The following is a 19,523-nucleotide window of genomic DNA, read 5'->3' on the forward strand; positions in this document are numbered from 1 at the left end:
GAATTTAAGACTATTGAAGTTTCAAAAATGAGGGATCAGAGCTTGTGGATCTTGTACTGAGGACCAAAAGTGTAATTTTTATAGATTCTTACTGACCTTACTGTCAGTGAGGTAAAGAGAGAATAGAGAGATTTGGCCATTTTTCAGTACAGATTTTACAACAATTTTCGGCATATCATAGTTGACACTGGTGGGGTTAGTCTCAATATTTCATACTTTCAAACCTTGTTTTTCTCTTTCTTATCACCTATATCACAGCATGGTTCTTATTGTACTGTTTTCTGCATTGAAATAAGTGAGTCTCAAATGGGTAACTGGAACATGAAAATAAAGCTGCCTGGTAGTTATCTCCCTTTCCAAAAGATAAGTTGCAGAGTGAAGAGAAGGTGAAAGAGCAGAAAGTAGGAAGTAAAAAGAGAGAAAGAAAAGTGGGAATTTTGTCACATGATTATGGCAAATAAAATAAGTGGCCAAAAAAATGTGTTTTATCCTGGTAGCAAGTTATACAAAGACTACAAGGAATATTAAAAGTCAGCATCTGTACTCACATGAGTCGAAGAACTAAAGACTTGATAGTGACCCTGTGTGTTTGGTATTTGCTAAGTGATAACAAGCGAAATAAGAAGTATAATGAAGTAGTAGGTAGGAAAGAACTATTGAAAGCAGAGTGTAGGTGGCATAGTAAAATGTCTATATGATCTGTCTGTATTTAAACCAACAGTTTCTTTGCCACAAAAGTCAAATGGAGTGCCACTGGAAATCACCTCTCCAAAGTCAGGTGAAGTACTGCAGGATTAGAAAACTGGAATGATTTAGTGAGAGTAGAAGGGGGATTTATTGTATTTTATGTATGTATATATAAAACTCCCTACAAGTGGAAGTGTGTTTGTATTATAGCACCATACTGTGTAATAGAGAGAATGTATATAAATACAGAGAGGATGGTTTTAGTGTGTACATGTATAGAGTGTAGTGGGGGTAAAAAAAAGATTATATTTTCCTTTTTTTTTTTTGGTGGTTGTAAAGAATGCAATAGATGTCTTAGAGCTTGAAAGTAGAGTAGCAGAGCATTTGAATATTAATTGATTTCATTTCCTGCAGAACTACATACGCAGACTGTAACATCTGCACCTCCATCGACAGTGGTAGCCACTCCCTGCTTCTGCAATGACAATGGGCAATTGATACAAATGGGTGAGAAACTATGCAAATTTTTGTTCTGCACCATTGATGTGGAAAGATGTACTATTAGATAAAGATGCTTCAGCAAGGGCTCATTCTGCCTGTTGCAGTCAGACACAGGAAGTTGTTGTGTCTTTAAACTGTAACTAACAGCTTCAGAAGTACAACTCTCTCACATTCAGTAACTTTGTTCTGGTTTGAATATCTCTAGTGTAAGGAAACTTATAGCAGATGCTAATGTCAGCAGAGACCTGAATCCCAAACTGCTGAACACAAGCTTGTAACTCACAGTAATATTCCAAAAACAGGGGAGGAAAGACTGTTCTTCTTCTATTAGTAGCTCCTGATCCACTTACCTCCTGTTTTGTGTTTGTGAAGACCCCAGATGCACTCAGTGATGTACTGAGTATTCTCTCCTCTTGTACTCATTTTCAACTCCTGCTAATGTACTTAAGAGCAGAATTTCAGATAAGCCACTTGTGGCCCTCCCTCAGCCTTTGCCATTTGGATGAATTGAGCTCCTGTTTAGTCATTAATTTCAAGGTGCTGCAGACAGACAGTCACATCTAAATGTGGCTGCTGGATACAGGCAGACCCAGATAGTTAAATCCAGGGCTGAGTACGTAGCTGATCTGTGATGCATAGGCCTTGGAAGTTAGAAATTTCATGTACAGTCTGGTGCTAACAGTTGGGTTTTGGCCTTGCAGGAGAAAATGTTTCTCTGCCAGTGAATATATCGGATCGTTGTGCTTATTCTGTCTGCAATAAATTGTGTCAGATTGAATTAATTTGGGCAGAGTGTAAACCTGGTCATACTGAGACCATCAAGAGCTGTGATCCAGATTCTGAAACCTGTCCACCAATATCTACTCCCAGTGCAACAAACCAAGTTCCTGCTTCCACAAGGGCTCCTGTGAGCGATTGTCTCACACTCATTCCTCCCAGAAAGGTGAGAGACTTGGAAGAAGTCCAGGTGTTTCATCATTCATGCGTTGTCTGCAGCCAAGATCTGGTGTTCTCCTCTGATGCTGGTATCCACCACTACAGCTGTACTATAGATGTGGCTGAATTAGATGATTTAGACTTATATCAGAAACCTCCACTGCGAGAATAAGTTGAAGATTTTTCTGTTCACCTGAAACATCGAAATGATTGCATGTGGGCAGAGCTTCCCAAATTGAACAAAGACTAGGAAATCACATCTGGCCATATCCCATGATCAAAAGTGGTCAGGACCTTAATATTTAGTCCTATACAAAAAGTAGATATTAAGGCTCTGTTGATTGCTATATGTTTCGTATTGCTTGGTTTCCAGACACAGAGTAGACGCCAACTCTTGCCGTGCTAGATGATTAACTGAATAGAACACAGTCGCCATGCATGATTTTAAAGATTTTATTGCATGATTTTAAAGATTTTATTACATTATGTTTTTATATGCCTCTCCTCTTTTTTTTTCCCAATCCATCAATAGTTTAATGAAACATGGAATTTTGGACGCTGCCAGACTGCCACTTGCCTGGGAGAAGGAAACAATATCAAACTGTCCAGCATGACTTGCCCTCCTCAGCAACTGAAACTCTGTGTCAATGGTTTCCCGTTCACAAAACACTACGATGAAACCGGTTGCTGTGAAGTCTTCGAGTGTCAGTGTAAGTGGCAGAAAAATGCCTGAAATTTATGTTATGAATCCAAGAAGGATAAGTCTATGTGGTCAACATCTATATTACATTCATATTATTTCAGTAGGATAAAATGGAACAGAAATGCCATCTAAAACATTGGCCATTACAAGTGGATAGGAGTGTCCCTGTTAGGCTAGTTTTTCTTTATGAAACTGGTTATTTAGGCTCTCACTGGATGCAAGTAAAAGAGTTAAAACCAGCTTGTACTTGCAGGAAGCTTATAAGCCAAACTTCAAGACTGTCGCTCTGTCTTCCAGGTATTTGCAGTGGATGGGGAAACGAACATTATGTGACTTTTGATGGGACATATTATCATTTTAAAGAAAACTGCACCTATGTCCTTGTGAAGTCAATTCATCCTGACTCTCACAATTTCTGGATTCACATAGACAACTACTACTGTGGTGCCATTGATGGAGCAATTTGTTCAATGTCCCTTATCATTTTTTACTCCAACTCTACTGTTATTCTGACACAAGCAATGGAACATGGAAAAAAAACAAATTTGGTAAAGTATTGTATTAAAATGAATTTTCAATATTATTTTGCCATAGTTACTGTAGTTTACTGTACTGCCAAACATCTTGCCACAACAAAGGATGAAGCTTGTAAAATATGGAATGGGTAGGAAATGTAATTGCATTGTTTTCTCTCTTTTTTGCTTTGTCTCAAAAAAAACTTTTATATTCTAAAAATCCAGGAAAAGATAACGTAATTGAAAATTGTGGGTTTTATCTTGATATGAGCACTCAAATATAAATTATGACATGTTAAAAATAATCTTAGAAACTGCTTAGATAACTGTCTTTGAAAGACTTAATTTGGTGCACATAAGGTTCGAATTTGTACTGCTCAGCTTTCAAGTTGCACAGATCATTTAACTTACTTAACAGGAGAGAGTTCATGGAGACCTTTTGTTTCTCTTCTTTTCAGATTTTGTTTAACAATAAAAAAGTTGTTCCAGACATTTCCAAGAACGGTATCAGGATAACAAGTTCTGGACTTTATGCCATAATTGAAATACCTGAATTAGAGGTTTATGTGTCCTACAGTCAACTTGCATTTTACATAAAACTCCCTTTTGGAAAGTTTTATAATAATACCATGGGACTATGTGGTGAGTGTTCTCATCAGCTGACAATAATGAATGCAATAAATTTTCCTTCTTCTTTCACTCATCCCCTTGTAAACATCTCTAAATTCTTGCAACTCCATTGATTTCTATTTTTCACAAATTGTAATAAATTTATCACTATTTAGTGGAAAGACACTGTCAGGAGATAGAGTTTTAAGTCACATCGTTTCATTCTGTTTGCAGTCTGTTGGTGGATGGAGGCAGACTTTTTCTAAGCCCTTCCTCTTGAACATATATACTTTATATGGGAATGTAAAAAAGTCTGGACAGTCCTATCCTAGATAGAGCCATCTCAGCTGATTTAGCCACGCAGAGAAATGTATCAACCAACATGTCAATTCTGGTTTTCATGAGAAATTGTCAAACTATTTCTTCTAGCCTTCTCTTCCTACAAAAAGTTTTTGTGAACTTATCCAGGACCCCACATGTTGTTACCTTCCCACAAAGACATGAACTTCCTTCCAAATGTTCTCTAAAAACAGCTTCATCGGCATCAACTGAGCTTGAATTGTCACTTTGCTTTTATATTGCTACCAGGTACTTGCACCAACCAGAAGCCTGATGATGCTCTGAAGAGGAATGGTGAGGTTATTGAGTCCTTCAAAGACATGGCATTGGATTGGAAAGTACCATATCCTACCAACAGATACTGCAATCCAGGTGTCTCAGAACCAGCTAAGAGTGAATATCAACAGCACTGTGAGCCTTCTAATCTGTGTAAAATCATCTGGTAAGACAACTCCCAAAAGTATCAGAAGAATAAGTCCACAAGATAATTTAGTGTTGTACTACATGGCTTGGGTGAACTGATTACAGGATATGATGAAAATATGAAGTCTCGCATACCTTGTGAAACTGAGCAGTGAACTGATGCGTGAGTGTTACTGAGTCTGGCAGATATTTTTCAGCTACATCATCAAAATCAGTCCTGCCTTAATAGTGTCTTCCACTTGGCACTCCCTCTGCCTGTCAGTTCTGGAGAGCTAGCTATGATTCAGTATCTGAAAGCTCTGAAAGATACAGAAGCAAAATATAGTAAGCGTGTGTGTCTATTTTTAAAATATTTTTGTGCTTTAAACCAGAATTTATAAACATGCTAATATAAAAATGTCAGCATATAGATTTATAGCTATGAGCTGTGCAGGAGCCTTTGCAGGTCTCAGCCTAACATAAAATTGCTTCCTTTCAAAGCATTATAAAGAATGGGAAGTAAAGCTCATTCTTATTTAAGCTGTGTGGGTACATTGCCTACAAGAGCAATTTGTAGTTGTATCTTTACCTTGAGGCTTTGCCTGGGTGTGGATGGTTTGCTTCTTGAATTCTTCCTTGAAAGTCACCCAAGGTCTGTCTCCTTTGTGAAGGACCCTGACTGAGTGCCACGGCGTGGTCCCCCCACAGCCCTACTATGAGGCGTGTGTGGCCAGTGGGTGCTCAGAAGAGCACCCCAGCACCGAGTGCCAGAGCATGCAGACGTACGCAGCCTTGTGCGGGCTCCACGGGGTCTGCGTGGACTGGAGGAGGCAGGCGAATGGCCAGTGTGGTAAGTCTGGGAAACACTGCTAGTGGTGAAGCAGGTCTGGTCTGTTCTCACCTACATGCTTGCTTATGGTCCTCCACATCATCAGGCTTCAATCTTTTCTGAGCTGCTCTTGACCTGGGAAAAAGCAGGAACAAATAAAAAGGTTGTTCCAGCCCAGAACTGATGCAAAACAAGGGGGAAGCAGGCCCGTGTTGTCTCCCGAGTAGCTCAGCTGACCCCGATGTGCTTCCTAAAGCTTCGGCGCTAGATGGCAACACGCCGCTTCTCTCTGCGTGCTCCGCCCTGCTCAGGGGGACCCAGCGATTCCGGGGTGAGCTCTGCTAGTACTGTCGCTAGACCTTGCTGAATCCTTTGGCCCGTCTTGGTGAAGCTGCAGGGACCCCCTTTCTGGGCAGGAGCCTGGGCTGTGCGGACCCACGAGGTGGGCTGTGATAGCGTGGGTGCTTTGCCCACTGTGCCTTGAAGGGTACACGTGGGTCTGGGCTGCTTAACTTGTGTGTTGCAATGCTCCACAGAGGCCATCTGTCCTCGGGATCAGGTGTACAAGCCATGTGGTGAAGCAAGAAGAAAAACTTGCTTCAGCAGGTGGGTCATTTCCTAAGGCATTTTTCAAGTCCATGATGTGAAAATTGACAGGGAAATTTGAAGTTCACATTCCCAAGGGATTTAGGTGTCTGATTGCCCTGGGCTACATTTCTGCCTCACATTCATTCCTGTTTATGTTCTAATTGTGCAGAGAAGTTATGGACACCCTCCCCTCCCAAAATAACACATTAGTGTTTATTGAGGGATGCTACTGTCCTGATGGGAAAACTCTGCTGAATGATCATGATGGCATTTGCGCTTCTGTTTGTGGTAAGAAATAATTTAAATGGTGTGATGGGAAGGGGGAAAGGGGGGTGGGTAAGATTGTCACTAGAAGTGCACATTAAGGGGGATATTTTGGGCACAGAGGAATCGGGGGGGGGGAGACCTTGATACTGACTCTTTCTAGTTAGGCTGGAAGCATTTCAGATTGACAGTTTCTGCCTGTTCTTATGCAGAAGGTGCAACTTTCGAAAGAACAAAGGGGAGAATGTTTTTTGGGGAAGATTTTTTTGGGTATACAACCTGTGACTTTGAACTCTGGATTCCTCTTTCTCTTTGTGGTTGTTTCTCAGATTTGAAGACTTTCCTTCTATTCCTGTCTTCCTGCTTCTCTTGTTTTCCCTGATTCAGTTGTCAGTAAAGTAACATGTAATTCATTTTACAGGCTGCACTGCACAAGATGGGTCAGTGAAACAGGTAAGAGAAAGGAAAATACTGTCTTTATACTATATCTGGGTTCTGTGACCTCCTGTAAAAATGGCTGCATGAGTTGTTTCTTCTAATTCTAAGCTTAAAAACCAGTGAACTGCAAAGACACTGGGAAGGAAAACAGCAGATTTTATTAACTGCAGAAGTGCAGTTAATCATTTGAGGCATAGAAGCAGAAATAGCAGTTTGTGGGAATCGGTTTCTTGGTAGAACTACCAGGCTTGCCTTCTGCAAACACGTAAACCAGCAGAGGAAGGTGGCAAATAATAGGATTTTTTCTTACTGTTCCCTTTGCATCCCTCTGGGATTTGAACTCAGCCCTGCACTGTCTTGCAGCAGGCATTCATTGATATAATATTTCCAGTTTTTGCTCTCTGAACTGCTATCCTTATTGTTTTCATAGCCTAGAGAGGCTTGGGAGCATGACTGTCAATACTGTACTTGTGATGAAGCGACCTTGAATATCTCTTGCTTCCCCCGCCCTTGTGCTAAATCTCCACCCATCAATTGCACAAAAGAGGGCTTTGTACGCAAAACAAAACCACGTCTGGATGACCCATGCTGCCCAGAGACTGTCTGTGGTGAGTAGATAGTTCACATGTCATATGTGGCATCATGCCTTCAGCAGTAATCCTCCAGTGAGATCCAGTATCCCAAGGATACCAGATTCAAATAAACACTGAAGTCATCTTTTCTTCTATCTACATGCCAGGAGCTCTTGCTATCAGAACAGAACTCCTCTGGTCCAACTTGTATTCTAAATTAGTACCATGACCTGACAGATACTTACAGTGGAATATTCCCCATAGATCATTTGGACTACCAGGTGCTTCACAGGATCCTCTGGCTCTTGTCCTTCTGAGATGAGAGGGTAATCCTTTCACAGAGACCCCTCCAGTAAGGGAAGATAGGTTTATCTTCCAGGCTTCCCTAAGGCTTCCTGTGGATGTTCCTGATATATGTTTGCCCTCACCTTTGCATTTGCATCCTCCCAGTCTCAAATGCCACCACAGCACAAGACTAGCCTGCTCCTAACGCTGGCCATTCCCAGCACCTATAGCAAGATGTAGGACAGGGGATCCTGACAATGGTGGTGGGATATTTTTTTCTGTTCCTCATCCCTTCAATCTACCAGGGAGAGGTCCATTAGGCTCCTTGGATGCCTTAAGGGAGCAGTGGACATTGTCGAGGTCCTTTACCTTGCATGTCCCTCCCAACCGTTGCATTTCTGGCTCTCATCCACTGCCTCTTCATTTTTTCCCTCTCTGCCTCATTTATCTTTACTCCAACTTGTTTCCCTGTCACTTGTCTAAGAGTGTTTAGTTTTTTTAGAGGTGACATCCAGTGGTGGAAGAGAAGCAGGAACAAGGGCCATAAATATATGTCCAAGGAAGAGCTTTACAATGGAGCAAACTTAGAGATACTTCACCTGAACATGTCCCAAACTCCGAAAATGTGTGATGCAATAATCATCTATTTCTACACAATTTCTTGGATGTTCAAGCTTTGTCTGCAAGTAACTGCTGGATGGGATGCTTTGGCTTAGTTTATCTCTGTTATCTATTGCAGAATGTGATATAAAAACCTGCATTATCAACAAAACAGGATGTGACTTAGGTTTCCAACCAGTGGTTGCTATATCTGAGGATGGTTGTTGTCCTATCTTCTCCTGTAGTAAGTACCTTGTTTCTTGAAGGTGTTTTTTTATTCCTTGAATTATTTAATTTTTTGCTGAATGAGTTAAAATCATAAGTGATAGCCTCTTCCCTTCTCTATCAGCCTCTACAAGTGGTGCTTTTTTTTTTTTCCTTTTTCTTTTGGAGTTGAAGTAACTGGTGTAGGTTCTCTGTAGCCAGTATTCAGTGAGTGTAAGCTATTGATCAGATTATGAATGATGGTTAAATTGAACCCATCCAGAAGCTCTGCTGCCAAGTTACATTTCTAGATGCACATACATGAGCCAGCTTCCCTCTGGCTTTGTTAGCAGTAAGGTGGTTAACAATGAAGAAAAGGTCAAGTAATTTCAAGTGTGGGTAAAAAAACCATGAGGTAAATAGATTTTACCTTATGGAAAATTCCAGGATATAGAATTACCTCCCACTTCCTGCATAACATCTAAGCAGATGTGGACTTCTGAATAATATGTGGGCTTCTGAATAACAATAAGCACCATGTACTAGTTACTTTTTTCCCCTGTTTGTGTGGGCTATTAAGTTCAGTTCTACTCTTTGACTTCTCTGGATCACTCACAATTCAGAGATGACTACATTAACTATTTGCATCATTCCTAGCACATCCTTTTCATTTTGGTTTTTTTTACAGTACCAAAAGGTGTATGTGTTTCTGAAGGAGTTGAATTTAAGGTAGGTCTTCTTCCAGACACTTCTTTCCACAAGTTAATGCTGCCCGAGTCAGAATTTTCTGAAGTTGCTATTGCCAATACTTATACAAAAAGCAGGATTAGAATGGCTGGTAATTTTTCCCTGCCAATAGTCTTATGCACTACTGGAAATGGGCATTGGACTAGATAACCTGCAGAGGTCCCTTCAAACCCCAAGCAATCTGTGATTCTGTGATAGGTTACTGAATAGGTAATGTTAAAGACCAGTAACTGCTTTCTAGATGAGATCTTACCTATGTTTTAGAGTCAATAGGTCAGAATTATGATTGAATACAAATTTTAAACTTCACTTAGTGTTGCAAGATTAATTTCTATGTCAAACTGAGCAAAAGTAGATGCATGGAATTTATGAAATAACTCATTTGACATCATTGATGCACTTGGGAGTGTCAGCCTTGTGTTCGTTTTGTGATACCGATTGTGAGGTTTTAGAGATCTGGAAGTATTCATTTCAGGAAGTTCTTCCAAAAGTAAACCTCATAAGCATTAATTTTTTGATAGTCAAGGGGGATGTTTATTCTAGAACCCTCTGAATTCTTGTCATGGCCTGCCTTCTCTCTCCCCCTGTGTTTCCAGCCAGGAGCAATGGTGCCTAAAAGCTCTTGTGAGAACTGTGTGTGTACAGATGAGCAGGATCTCGTGACACAGACCAACCTCATCCGGTGTCTTCCAGTGAAATGCCAAACCACCTGCCAGCAGGTCAGCACCTCCTTGACCAGGAACAATGGCTGTAGAAAGAATATACTCTGAAACCGGGATAGTGTAACTGCTTTCTCACTGCAAGATAGCAGGATAGACTCTTCTGTTATTTTTTTTGTAAAGTCCTTTTTAGGGTGCCAAATTATTTTTACTTTAGCAAATTTAAGAGGTCACCCTTGGAAAGATGCTCTAAGGGAAAATGATTTCAAACCTATTAAAATTTGAGTGCTGAAAGATGTTTGTGCCATTCTGTTGGCATTGACCATTGTCAGATAAAAAATTAAGGTTGTGAAGAAACTGTGCAGTGGTCTGTATTTTTCCAGACAGCTCTCAGTACTTGTGAGCTGAGAGTACTCTGCTACTTCTCAGTATTTGTGAGAATCAGCACAAAACCAGTTCAGTCTATTACTGAATATAAACAGAGTGGTTGCTTTTCCATTCACGCCCAGATAAGGCCAGACCCACTAGCATTAAAAATGGACAAAACCTTTCATTGTCTTTTACCCTGAAGCCAGCCACACCCACACCCACTGAGAGACCAATAGATACCTAAAACACAGGGGAGGGAATCTTAACATGTCTGACAGCAATAGTTCTTGTGGATAATGATATCAGACCAAGCACTGGTGGCAGAGTAATCATGTGCTGAATTAATATTTAAGTAATTATATGCTGAATTAATATATCTGGCCTGTTTTGTGTGTTAGCCTGAAGAAGAATAGCCAATGACAGAGTCTTCATGGCAACTGAAGTGTCCAGTAGTCACTGTTCAATAAGGGAGAAAAATTACCGGCTTTGCTTGTCAGGCTTAAAGTGGTTCCAGCAGTTTTCTAAAGACAACAAAGATGAAACCAGGAGATTGGCTCATTTCTTCTGCCGTCTTCAGTGTAGTTTTGATCCAAAGATGCTTCATGAATTTAACATCAGTTAACATGGATAAATGGAAACTTTATTTCCACAGGGCTTTCGCTATGTGGAAGAGCAGGGTCAGTGCTGCAGCCAGTGCCAGCAAGTGGCATGTGTGGCAAATTTTCCATTTGGCAATGTGACCATTGAGGTAAGCACTCCCTTGCTTTGCACACAAGATTGATTTACCAAAAAGACCTCCGCATTTTTTTTCCCAGTGTAATGCATTTTAAGGCTGGGAGGATCTCTAGGAGATGTAAAAATATCTGTGTTTCCAAAGTAAAGGTAGATGTTTATACAGCTCGTCTCTGCTGTGTGCATCTCACAGGCACTAGTGTGTTGAAAATTATGTATCTTGGGTAGGAATGGAAATCATGTCTCCCCCCCGCCCTTTATCCTGACATGGAATAGCAAGAAAGAATTTGGAAGGAACGATGACATTGTGTAATAGTGCTCTTGCAGAGATACATGAGCAGGCTTCACATGATACCGCTCCAGTCTGGAAACAGTTTCATTTTCTTTCCCTGAACATACAGGGGTAAATAGTGTGAGCAAGCTCACATGGCTGTACTACCACTAGTTCTGAATTTGCTGAGGCAGAAATTAATAGCTACTGCAGTGTAGTGACTTGGTAACACCCTGAGGTAATACACCATGTCTTGTGAGTGTGGAGTTGTGTAGTCAATGAACCAAGCCTTTAAAGAATGGAATTGATGATCCTGGAGGTCTTTTCCACCCTTAATGATTCTATGATTCCATGATTCTAGCTCTTTGGTGTTATTACAGTCTGCTACTCCTGTGAATGGTTAATGATGTTGTTTCAACCAGTGACTATTGTCTTGTATGCTATTGCTTCTCTGGTAGCTCTCCTGCATATTTTCTATTTCATCCTTTTATTGTTTGATAATTAATCTTGCAAGCTAGATTCTCCTGTTCCAATATACCATTTTTTTTTTCCACGAGGAGGCTTTGCTGTTACCCATTAACCTCTATTGCAAAGACTTTTGTCCTTTTTCACACTTTTTTGTATTCTTCCATCTACTAAAAATGAAAACTGTTCAAACCTTTTAAAAGAGTTATTTTTTTTGTGTATATTTTAGCCCACAGACATTAATACACCTATCTTCTGGCATTTCTGCTCATACTTCTATGCTCATTCTGCTACCAGCTTCTCATTCTTTCCTGCTGGCTGGCCTCAGAAGGGATTTTGCATAGGCTAGTGATGGGTGAGCTTTGAAGATGTGAGTTGCAGACATCTCAGCCCTTTCAGAGTAATATGAACAACCCAGTCCCTCTACCAGTTCATTGATTGTATTACTGTTGCAGTATTCTATTTTTATTCCTATACTATATTGGCTTGGGGGTTTTTTTCCTGTTTTTATCAGGTTGGAAAGAGTTATAAAGATCCATATGATAACTGTACTCAGTACACATGCACTGAAGCAGCGGGCCAGTTTTCCTTGACTAGTACGATAAAAGTCTGCCTACCATTTGAAGAAGCAAACTGTGTGCCAGTAAGTATCTTACAGCCAGAGAAAGACTTCAGGAGTGAGCCATAATGCTGCTGGCCTGGGAGTTATCTTTACTGTTTTGAATGAGTCACTTCAGTATTTCTTGATCTTTCTGAGCTGGTCATCCTTGTTTGAAGGAAATGTGCTTTTTCAGCCTAAATAAAGTGTGCCATGGCAGTAAAGCAAACAAACCCGCACAGTTCACATTGCTGTGGGATAAGAACTGGAACTTGAAAGAGAAGGGTTTTGGGGCAATAGCAAGGTGGGGTTTTTCATCACTTGAGAAACATCAGTGTTACAAAATGCAATTGAACAAATGGTAACTCACCATAGATCCTTGGGGTCCGATGAACACAGTGCCTTCTGATATGTGGTGTATCATTAAGCAAAGAAGTGGTACATGAATGAGGAAGGGGTATCATTCACACCCTGGTTTTCATCTATTAGTGGTTTCCAGTAACTTTCAGAAGCATTTTGGGACTTCACAGCAGATCTGAAAATCAAAGCAGGGACAAGAACAGCCGTGTACTTGAGTTAGCTTTGGCACAGGCTCTGCGTAGGCCAGGCTGTTCAACTCCAGGAGCAGCTGTCATTCTCTGCGGCTGGGGTTCTTAAGCTGGCTTCAATAAGACCTGCATGAGGTCAGGCCAGGACATCTAACCTGGCTTGTAGGAGGGTGTATAGTTTTAAGAAAGTTAATTCCCTTCCTTACTGGATGGTTTGTTTTGGTTTGGTTTAGTTTTTTTAAGCAGTTTTATATATAATTGATACACAAATAGATCTGATGAGGAATCTGCATTGATTAGAGATAAGGGAATATAATGGAACTCTCATAATTGCTACTATCTCCTTAGCAATACCTGCATCTGAACTAACTGTTCTGGTTACTTTCAATACAGGGGACAGTTGATGTGACTTCAGATGGCTGTTGTAAGACATGTGAGTGCATTAAATCACTGATTCTCTATTCCAATACTGTTTGGTTCTTCCTGCTTGTAGTCCTGTTTCTGTATGCACTGAGAGTCCGAAGTTTCCACAGACTGGAAGACAGTTTTACAGCAACAGAACTGTTTTTTACCTCTCAGCTGAGACTAAAAATCTGCCACATTCTTTCAATGAGGACATTAAGGTTTTTTTTATCATCTTTTCTGTGTTTTTAAATAATTGAAATACTGTTAGCTTGAAAAATACTCTTGATACAAAAATTTGTAGAAAATATTCTTTGTGTTATTCCATTGGAAAATTGCATAGAAAGGAAGGTCTTTTTTTCTGTAGCATCCACTCAGAAATCTTAGGTTGCAATAGAGTCATGAATGTAATTTATAGCAATTTTAGTAAAACCAGAACCCTTCATGTCTCCTTTAGGTCTTGGTTCAACAGTATCTTTGCATGATTAAAGATAGTCCACAAGTGGAAAAGTACCTTGACCAGCGGGAAATTGTTTTGCTCAATTACTGCCTCTTTGGACTCTCAGCTGTGGTTTCAGTTATGCATTTGAACTGTAAAAAGTTTTACTAGGATGATCTACCCTTGGTTTACTAGCAGATGCCTTTCAAAACATTTATTCCTCAGTCTGAAAAGGTCTAACAGAAGTGTTCTTCTACTCAGGTATCGACCTGCCGCACAAATGCAAACGCAACGTGAAAGAGCAGTATATCGTGCATGACAACTGTAGATCAGCTGCTCCAGTCCCAATGCCCTTTTGTGAAGGGATGTGCAGTACCTATTCTGTGTAAGTAGGAGTATCCTCCCCAATGGCTGGTCTTTCTGGGTTCTTGTTACCAGTGGGCTGCAGCTTCCTGCTTTTTAAAAGGACCTGGTTGGGAAACTGGGAGTGCAGAACAGCAGCCATTAGCAATGTCTTCAGTGTGATAGGAGGGCCTTATCTTAGCTAGGAAAACAGGTCCCTCTGGAAAGACATCAGCTAAATTTATTAAACATGCTCTTAAATATGTCATTGTGTGGCTTTTGAACAGCTGTGGTGTTTACTGAAGTTTTTTCCTGCCCTGTGTTCTGTGCATGAGTTGTTCTTTTCTGTCTTGCCAAAATGCGCCTACTCCCAAATCCACTGAAGTTACTGGGGTTTTCCCCATTGGTGTCAGAGGATCTGGCCCTGCATGGCCAATAGCATCCTGAGGAAAGGCTGTAATGAATAAGCAGAAAAACAGATGGGAAGGTTTGCTCCTCTGCTCCTTAGAAGTGCTTCTGTTTAGAGCAGCAAATATGGATCAGTTTGGGAAGATAACAGGCAGCATACTGATGTGAAAAACCTCATTTCTATAGGTATTCCTTGGAGACCAATGAAATGGAACACAAATGCACTTGCTGCCATGAAAAAAGAAGTCACAAAGTGAAGGTGGAACTGATTTGCTCTAAGCATAAGACAGTCCAGTTCACATATGTGTATGTAGATGAATGTGGATGTGTGGAAACAAAATGCCCAAAGAGGATAACATGAGCATAACTAAAGGAAACATTTCCTCTCCAGTTTACTCCTTCCCTAGCAAGTGAGTAGTTTAGAAAACTGATGTGAATAACCTTCAAATGACCATACTAGCGCTTTTTCTTTCTAGTATTATATGCGGTTACGCAAATTAGCTAAGATTTTACTCTAAATGTTTGTAGAATAAACTGCATTTCAAAGAGGACTTGTTCTCCTGTTTCAGTGATGCTGCTAATGGGGCAAGGTGGCTAATGTCTTTAATCCCACACTGGTTTATAAACCAAGGTTATTGCAAGACACTCTCAAGACAGTGATGCCTTTCAAAAGTCCTACCTGAAGAAAGTGCACGTTGTAAAGCCCTAACCACATGTATCACTTTATTTCTCTTAGAAGGGAAACAGCAATCACTCCCACAGCTGCGGTTCAGACAGAGGCAGGACTTGGCTCAGGGCCACATTTGTGTTCTCCCTGGTGGTCCTGAACCTACTTTGACCGTGACTGGCTCACTGGAGGAAATCAAGGTGCTTTTTGTTTTCCTTCAGCACAGTGAGCACTATATCAGAAGTGTAAAAACATGTTTTTTACGTACACACTACAAAACGAATATATTTGCACTCTTATTGGGAGTCCTTATCTCACTGGGGTTTTTTATTATTTGCCTGCATCAAACTCTCGGCTGTTAGTTCAGTCTCAGTAATGGTTACATGACTGTGATTTGTGTTATAAATAATTGACTCCCAGCTGGCATGTCCAGTGCCACTGGTGACAGTATCTTATGTGGACAGTGACCAAAATGTTCTACAATACCTTCGGAGTACTCAAGAAAGGCAGATGCTTCTGTTACTTGAGTAATTCGGTCTTCTGTGACCTGAAAGAGACTTGAAGACTGTGACTTTCTTAGACAGTGTCCTGCAGCCTGCTGTGCAGGGGTCTTTAGAATTGTTTTGAAGTGAATGCGTTTGAACTGACCAAGCAGATATGAAATGCATTAAACTTTAGCTTTCTATTTTAAAATGTTGCAGCTCTTGAGCTCCAATAAATATTTAATTTGCTTCTTTTTCATAATAAATTATTTCAGCTGATGTCAGGTTACTTTGATGTGTACTGTTTCATTATGGTATTACTGATCTTAAAATTGTAGGAATCCTTAACTTTGAACAGGCATGGGAGTCCAGCCCCTTTCTGGAATGATTTGTCTCAGCCTAACGCTTGTGTAAGAGCCCTTGGGAAGTTACCAGTTTCTCAGCACTGGAGGTTCTGAGAGCCAGGGTAGCTGGGTTAGACAGCTGAAGTCAGAGGAGGTGAATTTCACCCTTTGTTTTTATTCTGTTTCCTTATAAACAATAAAAGAGAGGCTGCGTGTATCTAATGATCACAGTGGAAATAGGTGCACCACAGGTATCTTTGGGAGGGATGGACAACAAAATCCGACAAACGGGTGTTTGTGATGAAGTTTGAATTATAGAATCATGGAATCATAAAATATCTGAAGTAGTAAGGGTCCCATATGGATCACCGACTTGAACCTAATTTTCCCATTCCCAGCCCTTGCACTGGTCTGAACCAGTTTGCTTGATTATAAATTACAGGAATCTCCAAATAATTTGGTTAACTGTCAGTGCAATGCAACTCCCTTGGAAGGCACATGTTACAATTGCTTGACTCTGAGGCTCATGTATAAATTTCACCTTAGTCCAGAAAACTGTTTTTATTGATACAAATCAAGTGTGTGCATGCTATTACAATGCAAAGAATAGCAGCAAAACAAAAAAAGGGTATTCCTTTCTTTCCTCTTTGCCTTTCCCTGAGGAGGAAGAGGTCATTCTTGAGTCCTTTTGTCATCAGAATAGGAAACACTCTGTAAGTAGTCATATACACACTCATGCAAATCAACTTGCAAACCAACCCCATGAATCAATCATTCTCAGCAACATGACTTAGCAAGAACACGATCAGGAACCTTTTGCATCCCTGCCTTATTTTCAACTGGGAGAAGGGAATAAACCACAACTTAATCTAACCAGGTGTCTTTAGATTTCTATTCGCCTGTCTAAGTGATGATGAGATTTTATACAGAAGCTGAGGATGGCACTGATTTAGAGACATACTTTCCTGTTCATTTTCGGCAGGTATTTTGCTTTTCAGGCAAGTGAAATGCTAGAAGCAAAGGTGTATTTCCATCTCCAGTATGCTTTTGATTATGTGAAATTTCACATGCTACTTCTTCATTCCCAGTTACACCTGGCACTTCATTTACTCACTCAGTCCAGCATCTAACTGGCCTATGCAATATTATCTAGAGCTCTGATGGTGGGTGTTAGAGAAAACTCATTGGTCCTCTGTTTGCAGGTGCAGAGTCCTACTTAGCTACCAGCAAGGTAAAGTCTATTTAATGAGAACTTTCAGCTTCTTCACCTGAGAGACAGTCAATGGGTCAAACATTTCCCCCCCCCCCCCCCCCCACCTGCCATGCCCAAAATGAAGAAAAACAAATCAGCCTGAAGGCTGCTTGATCGACCCCACTGGCAAGCTGGCCCTTCTTGCTCAGTGACTGCCTCTGCATGCAGCAGCATCACTGCTGTTTGCACAGAGCCAGCTGGACTGTAACTAAATTCTTTGTGTCCTTCTTTAGTTTGTTGCCACAAGCTCCCCACCAGAATGGGCAAAGTTAAACGCAGGTGTCTCTTCCAGGAGAATTTGCCTGTAAGAGCTTCGTCTGACCATGATCCGGCTGCCGTTGCTGTGTGGCTGCTTCTCACGTGTACACGGTCAACCCTTCATCTGTAGCCCAAAGCCATCTCTTCCTGTTACTGACTGGTCTCTGCAAGTCAAATATTTCCCTGGCGTAACTCAAGAAAAATCAGTGGCATTGCTCCAAGTACTGTTTCTTCCTTTTGCGTGAATTCTTTACAGCAGCGTAAACTTCAATAGGGTAACCCCAGGAGAACCAGTGCTCAGCTGAGCCAGTTGGGCCAGGGCTCAGCTGGTTTCAGCCTGTAGCTGTTCTTTTCTTATCATGCAAGGATGGTACTTCCAAGTCACTGAGCAGTTCTGACCCAACACACCAGGAAGTACTGTCCCATATTGCTAAAATAAATATTTGTTGGAGATACTGCCTCATGTCAGGTGAAAAGTCCTAAGGCACTACCATTTTACTGGTGTGCTCTGAGTCTGGGTTGCCATTATGACATGAACTCTGACTTACCTATTGGTTTGAGGTTTGGAAAGGTCAGTTCACAACACCACTTTAATGCAGTTTAGCTAAATTTTGGATTGGCTTTTGTTACCAATTATTAATGTTTGCAGGGAGAAAAAGAAAATTCAGGGTGTGCTCCGGATTTTTATTTGGAGAGAGGCACTTTTCTTTGACCTAGTTTTCCACTGAGCAGATCCCCTGGTTGTGGAATCAGACCTTTGGTGTTATCTACAGCGTGCCTTATCGATAACAATCTATTCTGATATCTAGAATCTCAAGCTGAAAACAAAGACTGTAAACTGTAAATGCCCTCTAATACAGAAGGAATTGTTTAAAAGAATGCTGCACCTATTTTGTTTCAGCGTACCAGCTTAACAATTAGAAAGTTGCAAGGTAAACATGAAAAAATTTGTCTAAATATCACTCAGGAAAGTTATCTGATTAGTAATGAACCAGAAAAGAAAGTAATCTAGCAAATGCGATGGATCCTGTTTCAGGTAAGGGGGAGACTAAGGATTGAGTGGTCTGAGAGTCCTGCCTGATGCTTCTACAGATTTGTGTGCTCAGAGACATGTTCTTGGCCTTGTTTATATTTCCTTCCTGATCTAATATAAAGGTAGGCCTTTGTTTCTTATATGTGATTGTAACATTTAAATTCATAAAGCCTTTTTGCAGGGATATACAACATGGTATTTGCAATCCCAAGGCTACTCACTTTTGTCTGGTATCCCAAACATCCTTCAGGAGAAAGAACTGTGACAATTTTCCAAAGATACTAGGACAAAGGTATCAGTTGTGAAAATCTTTCTTGTTTTTCCACTTCAAAGGATCTGATTATTCAGTATCTTTAGGGCAACAATAGTCTCAGTTTGCCTTGTACAAGCCCATTCTCACATCCATTTAAACCTTTGACAATTGAAATCCCTCTCTTAGGAAAGCAACCCCATCAGAGGTGTGCCCAGGTAATTGGCTTTTTGTCAGGAGTAGGCCAGAGTTTCATCATGGAACTACAGAAAGGTTGTCATTTCTTATACACTTAGCTTTTCTCTAAAACGTGTGTCTAGGTTTCATCAGTAGTCTGTAAGGCAGTTTAATTGATACTCACTGGCTTTAATATATACATATATGCGTGTATATATATATATAAAAATTCAAAGGGAATCTGCACAGTGGATTTATGTAACTGTGAGTTGACACTTCTGGTCATAGATATCCCTGTTTCACTTGAGCTTGACTTCTGCGAAGGCCTGTTTTTAAACCACCCTCCTTGTTCCATAAAAAAAAAATTATTTAACTACTGATTCTCCAGAGGATCTGGTCTAGTGGGGTCTCCCATTGATATGAGTGAAGAAATCATGGAAGACTGAGTAGGAAGGCTCTGGTTCATCCCATTTACCTAAAAAAAAGAAAAAAAAAGTATGTATAAATCAGGACTTGAGGCACTGTAATCTTTCTGTGTAGTTACTGAAAATTGCTATGCACCTCACCTCAGCTCAACTATCATCTGGAAATGCCTCCGTCTCTCCTTC

At 40.6% G+C, this 19,523-nt stretch overlaps 1 protein-coding gene across 1 annotated transcript in view; it reads left to right on the forward strand.

Annotated features, from left to right (window-relative positions):
• The window catches only part of LOC108494638 (mucin-5B), a 45,921-nt gene extending 30,920 nt beyond the window's left edge, over positions 1-15,001 (forward strand). Inside the window, exons 30-48 of the mRNA XM_017809420.1 lie at positions 1,102-1,194; positions 1,890-2,131; positions 2,657-2,834; positions 3,125-3,375; positions 3,801-3,984; positions 4,540-4,732; positions 5,364-5,542; positions 6,058-6,127; positions 6,279-6,397; positions 6,795-6,826; positions 7,242-7,419; positions 8,408-8,512; positions 9,161-9,201; positions 9,816-9,938; positions 10,900-10,995; positions 12,230-12,358; positions 13,255-13,294; positions 13,964-14,087; positions 14,639-15,001. Of these exons, the coding sequence (XP_017664909.1) occupies positions 1,102-1,194; positions 1,890-2,131; positions 2,657-2,834; positions 3,125-3,375; positions 3,801-3,984; positions 4,540-4,732; positions 5,364-5,542; positions 6,058-6,127; positions 6,279-6,397; positions 6,795-6,826; positions 7,242-7,419; positions 8,408-8,512; positions 9,161-9,201; positions 9,816-9,938; positions 10,900-10,995; positions 12,230-12,358; positions 13,255-13,294; positions 13,964-14,087; positions 14,639-14,813 (2,552 nt within the window). The 3' untranslated portion in view covers positions 14,814-15,001. The remainder of the gene's footprint in view (positions 1-1,101; positions 1,195-1,889; positions 2,132-2,656; positions 2,835-3,124; positions 3,376-3,800; positions 3,985-4,539; positions 4,733-5,363; positions 5,543-6,057; positions 6,128-6,278; positions 6,398-6,794; positions 6,827-7,241; positions 7,420-8,407; positions 8,513-9,160; positions 9,202-9,815; positions 9,939-10,899; positions 10,996-12,229; positions 12,359-13,254; positions 13,295-13,963; positions 14,088-14,638) is intronic.
• The last annotated feature ends 4,522 nt before the right edge of the window (positions 15,002-19,523 follow it).

The sequence above is a fragment of the Lepidothrix coronata genome, unplaced genomic scaffold (assembly GCF_001604755.1).
Source record: "Lepidothrix coronata isolate B3197 unplaced genomic scaffold, Lepidothrix_coronata-1.0 Scaffold1, whole genome shotgun sequence".
Taxonomy (NCBI): Eukaryota; Metazoa; Chordata; class Aves; order Passeriformes; family Pipridae; genus Lepidothrix; species Lepidothrix coronata.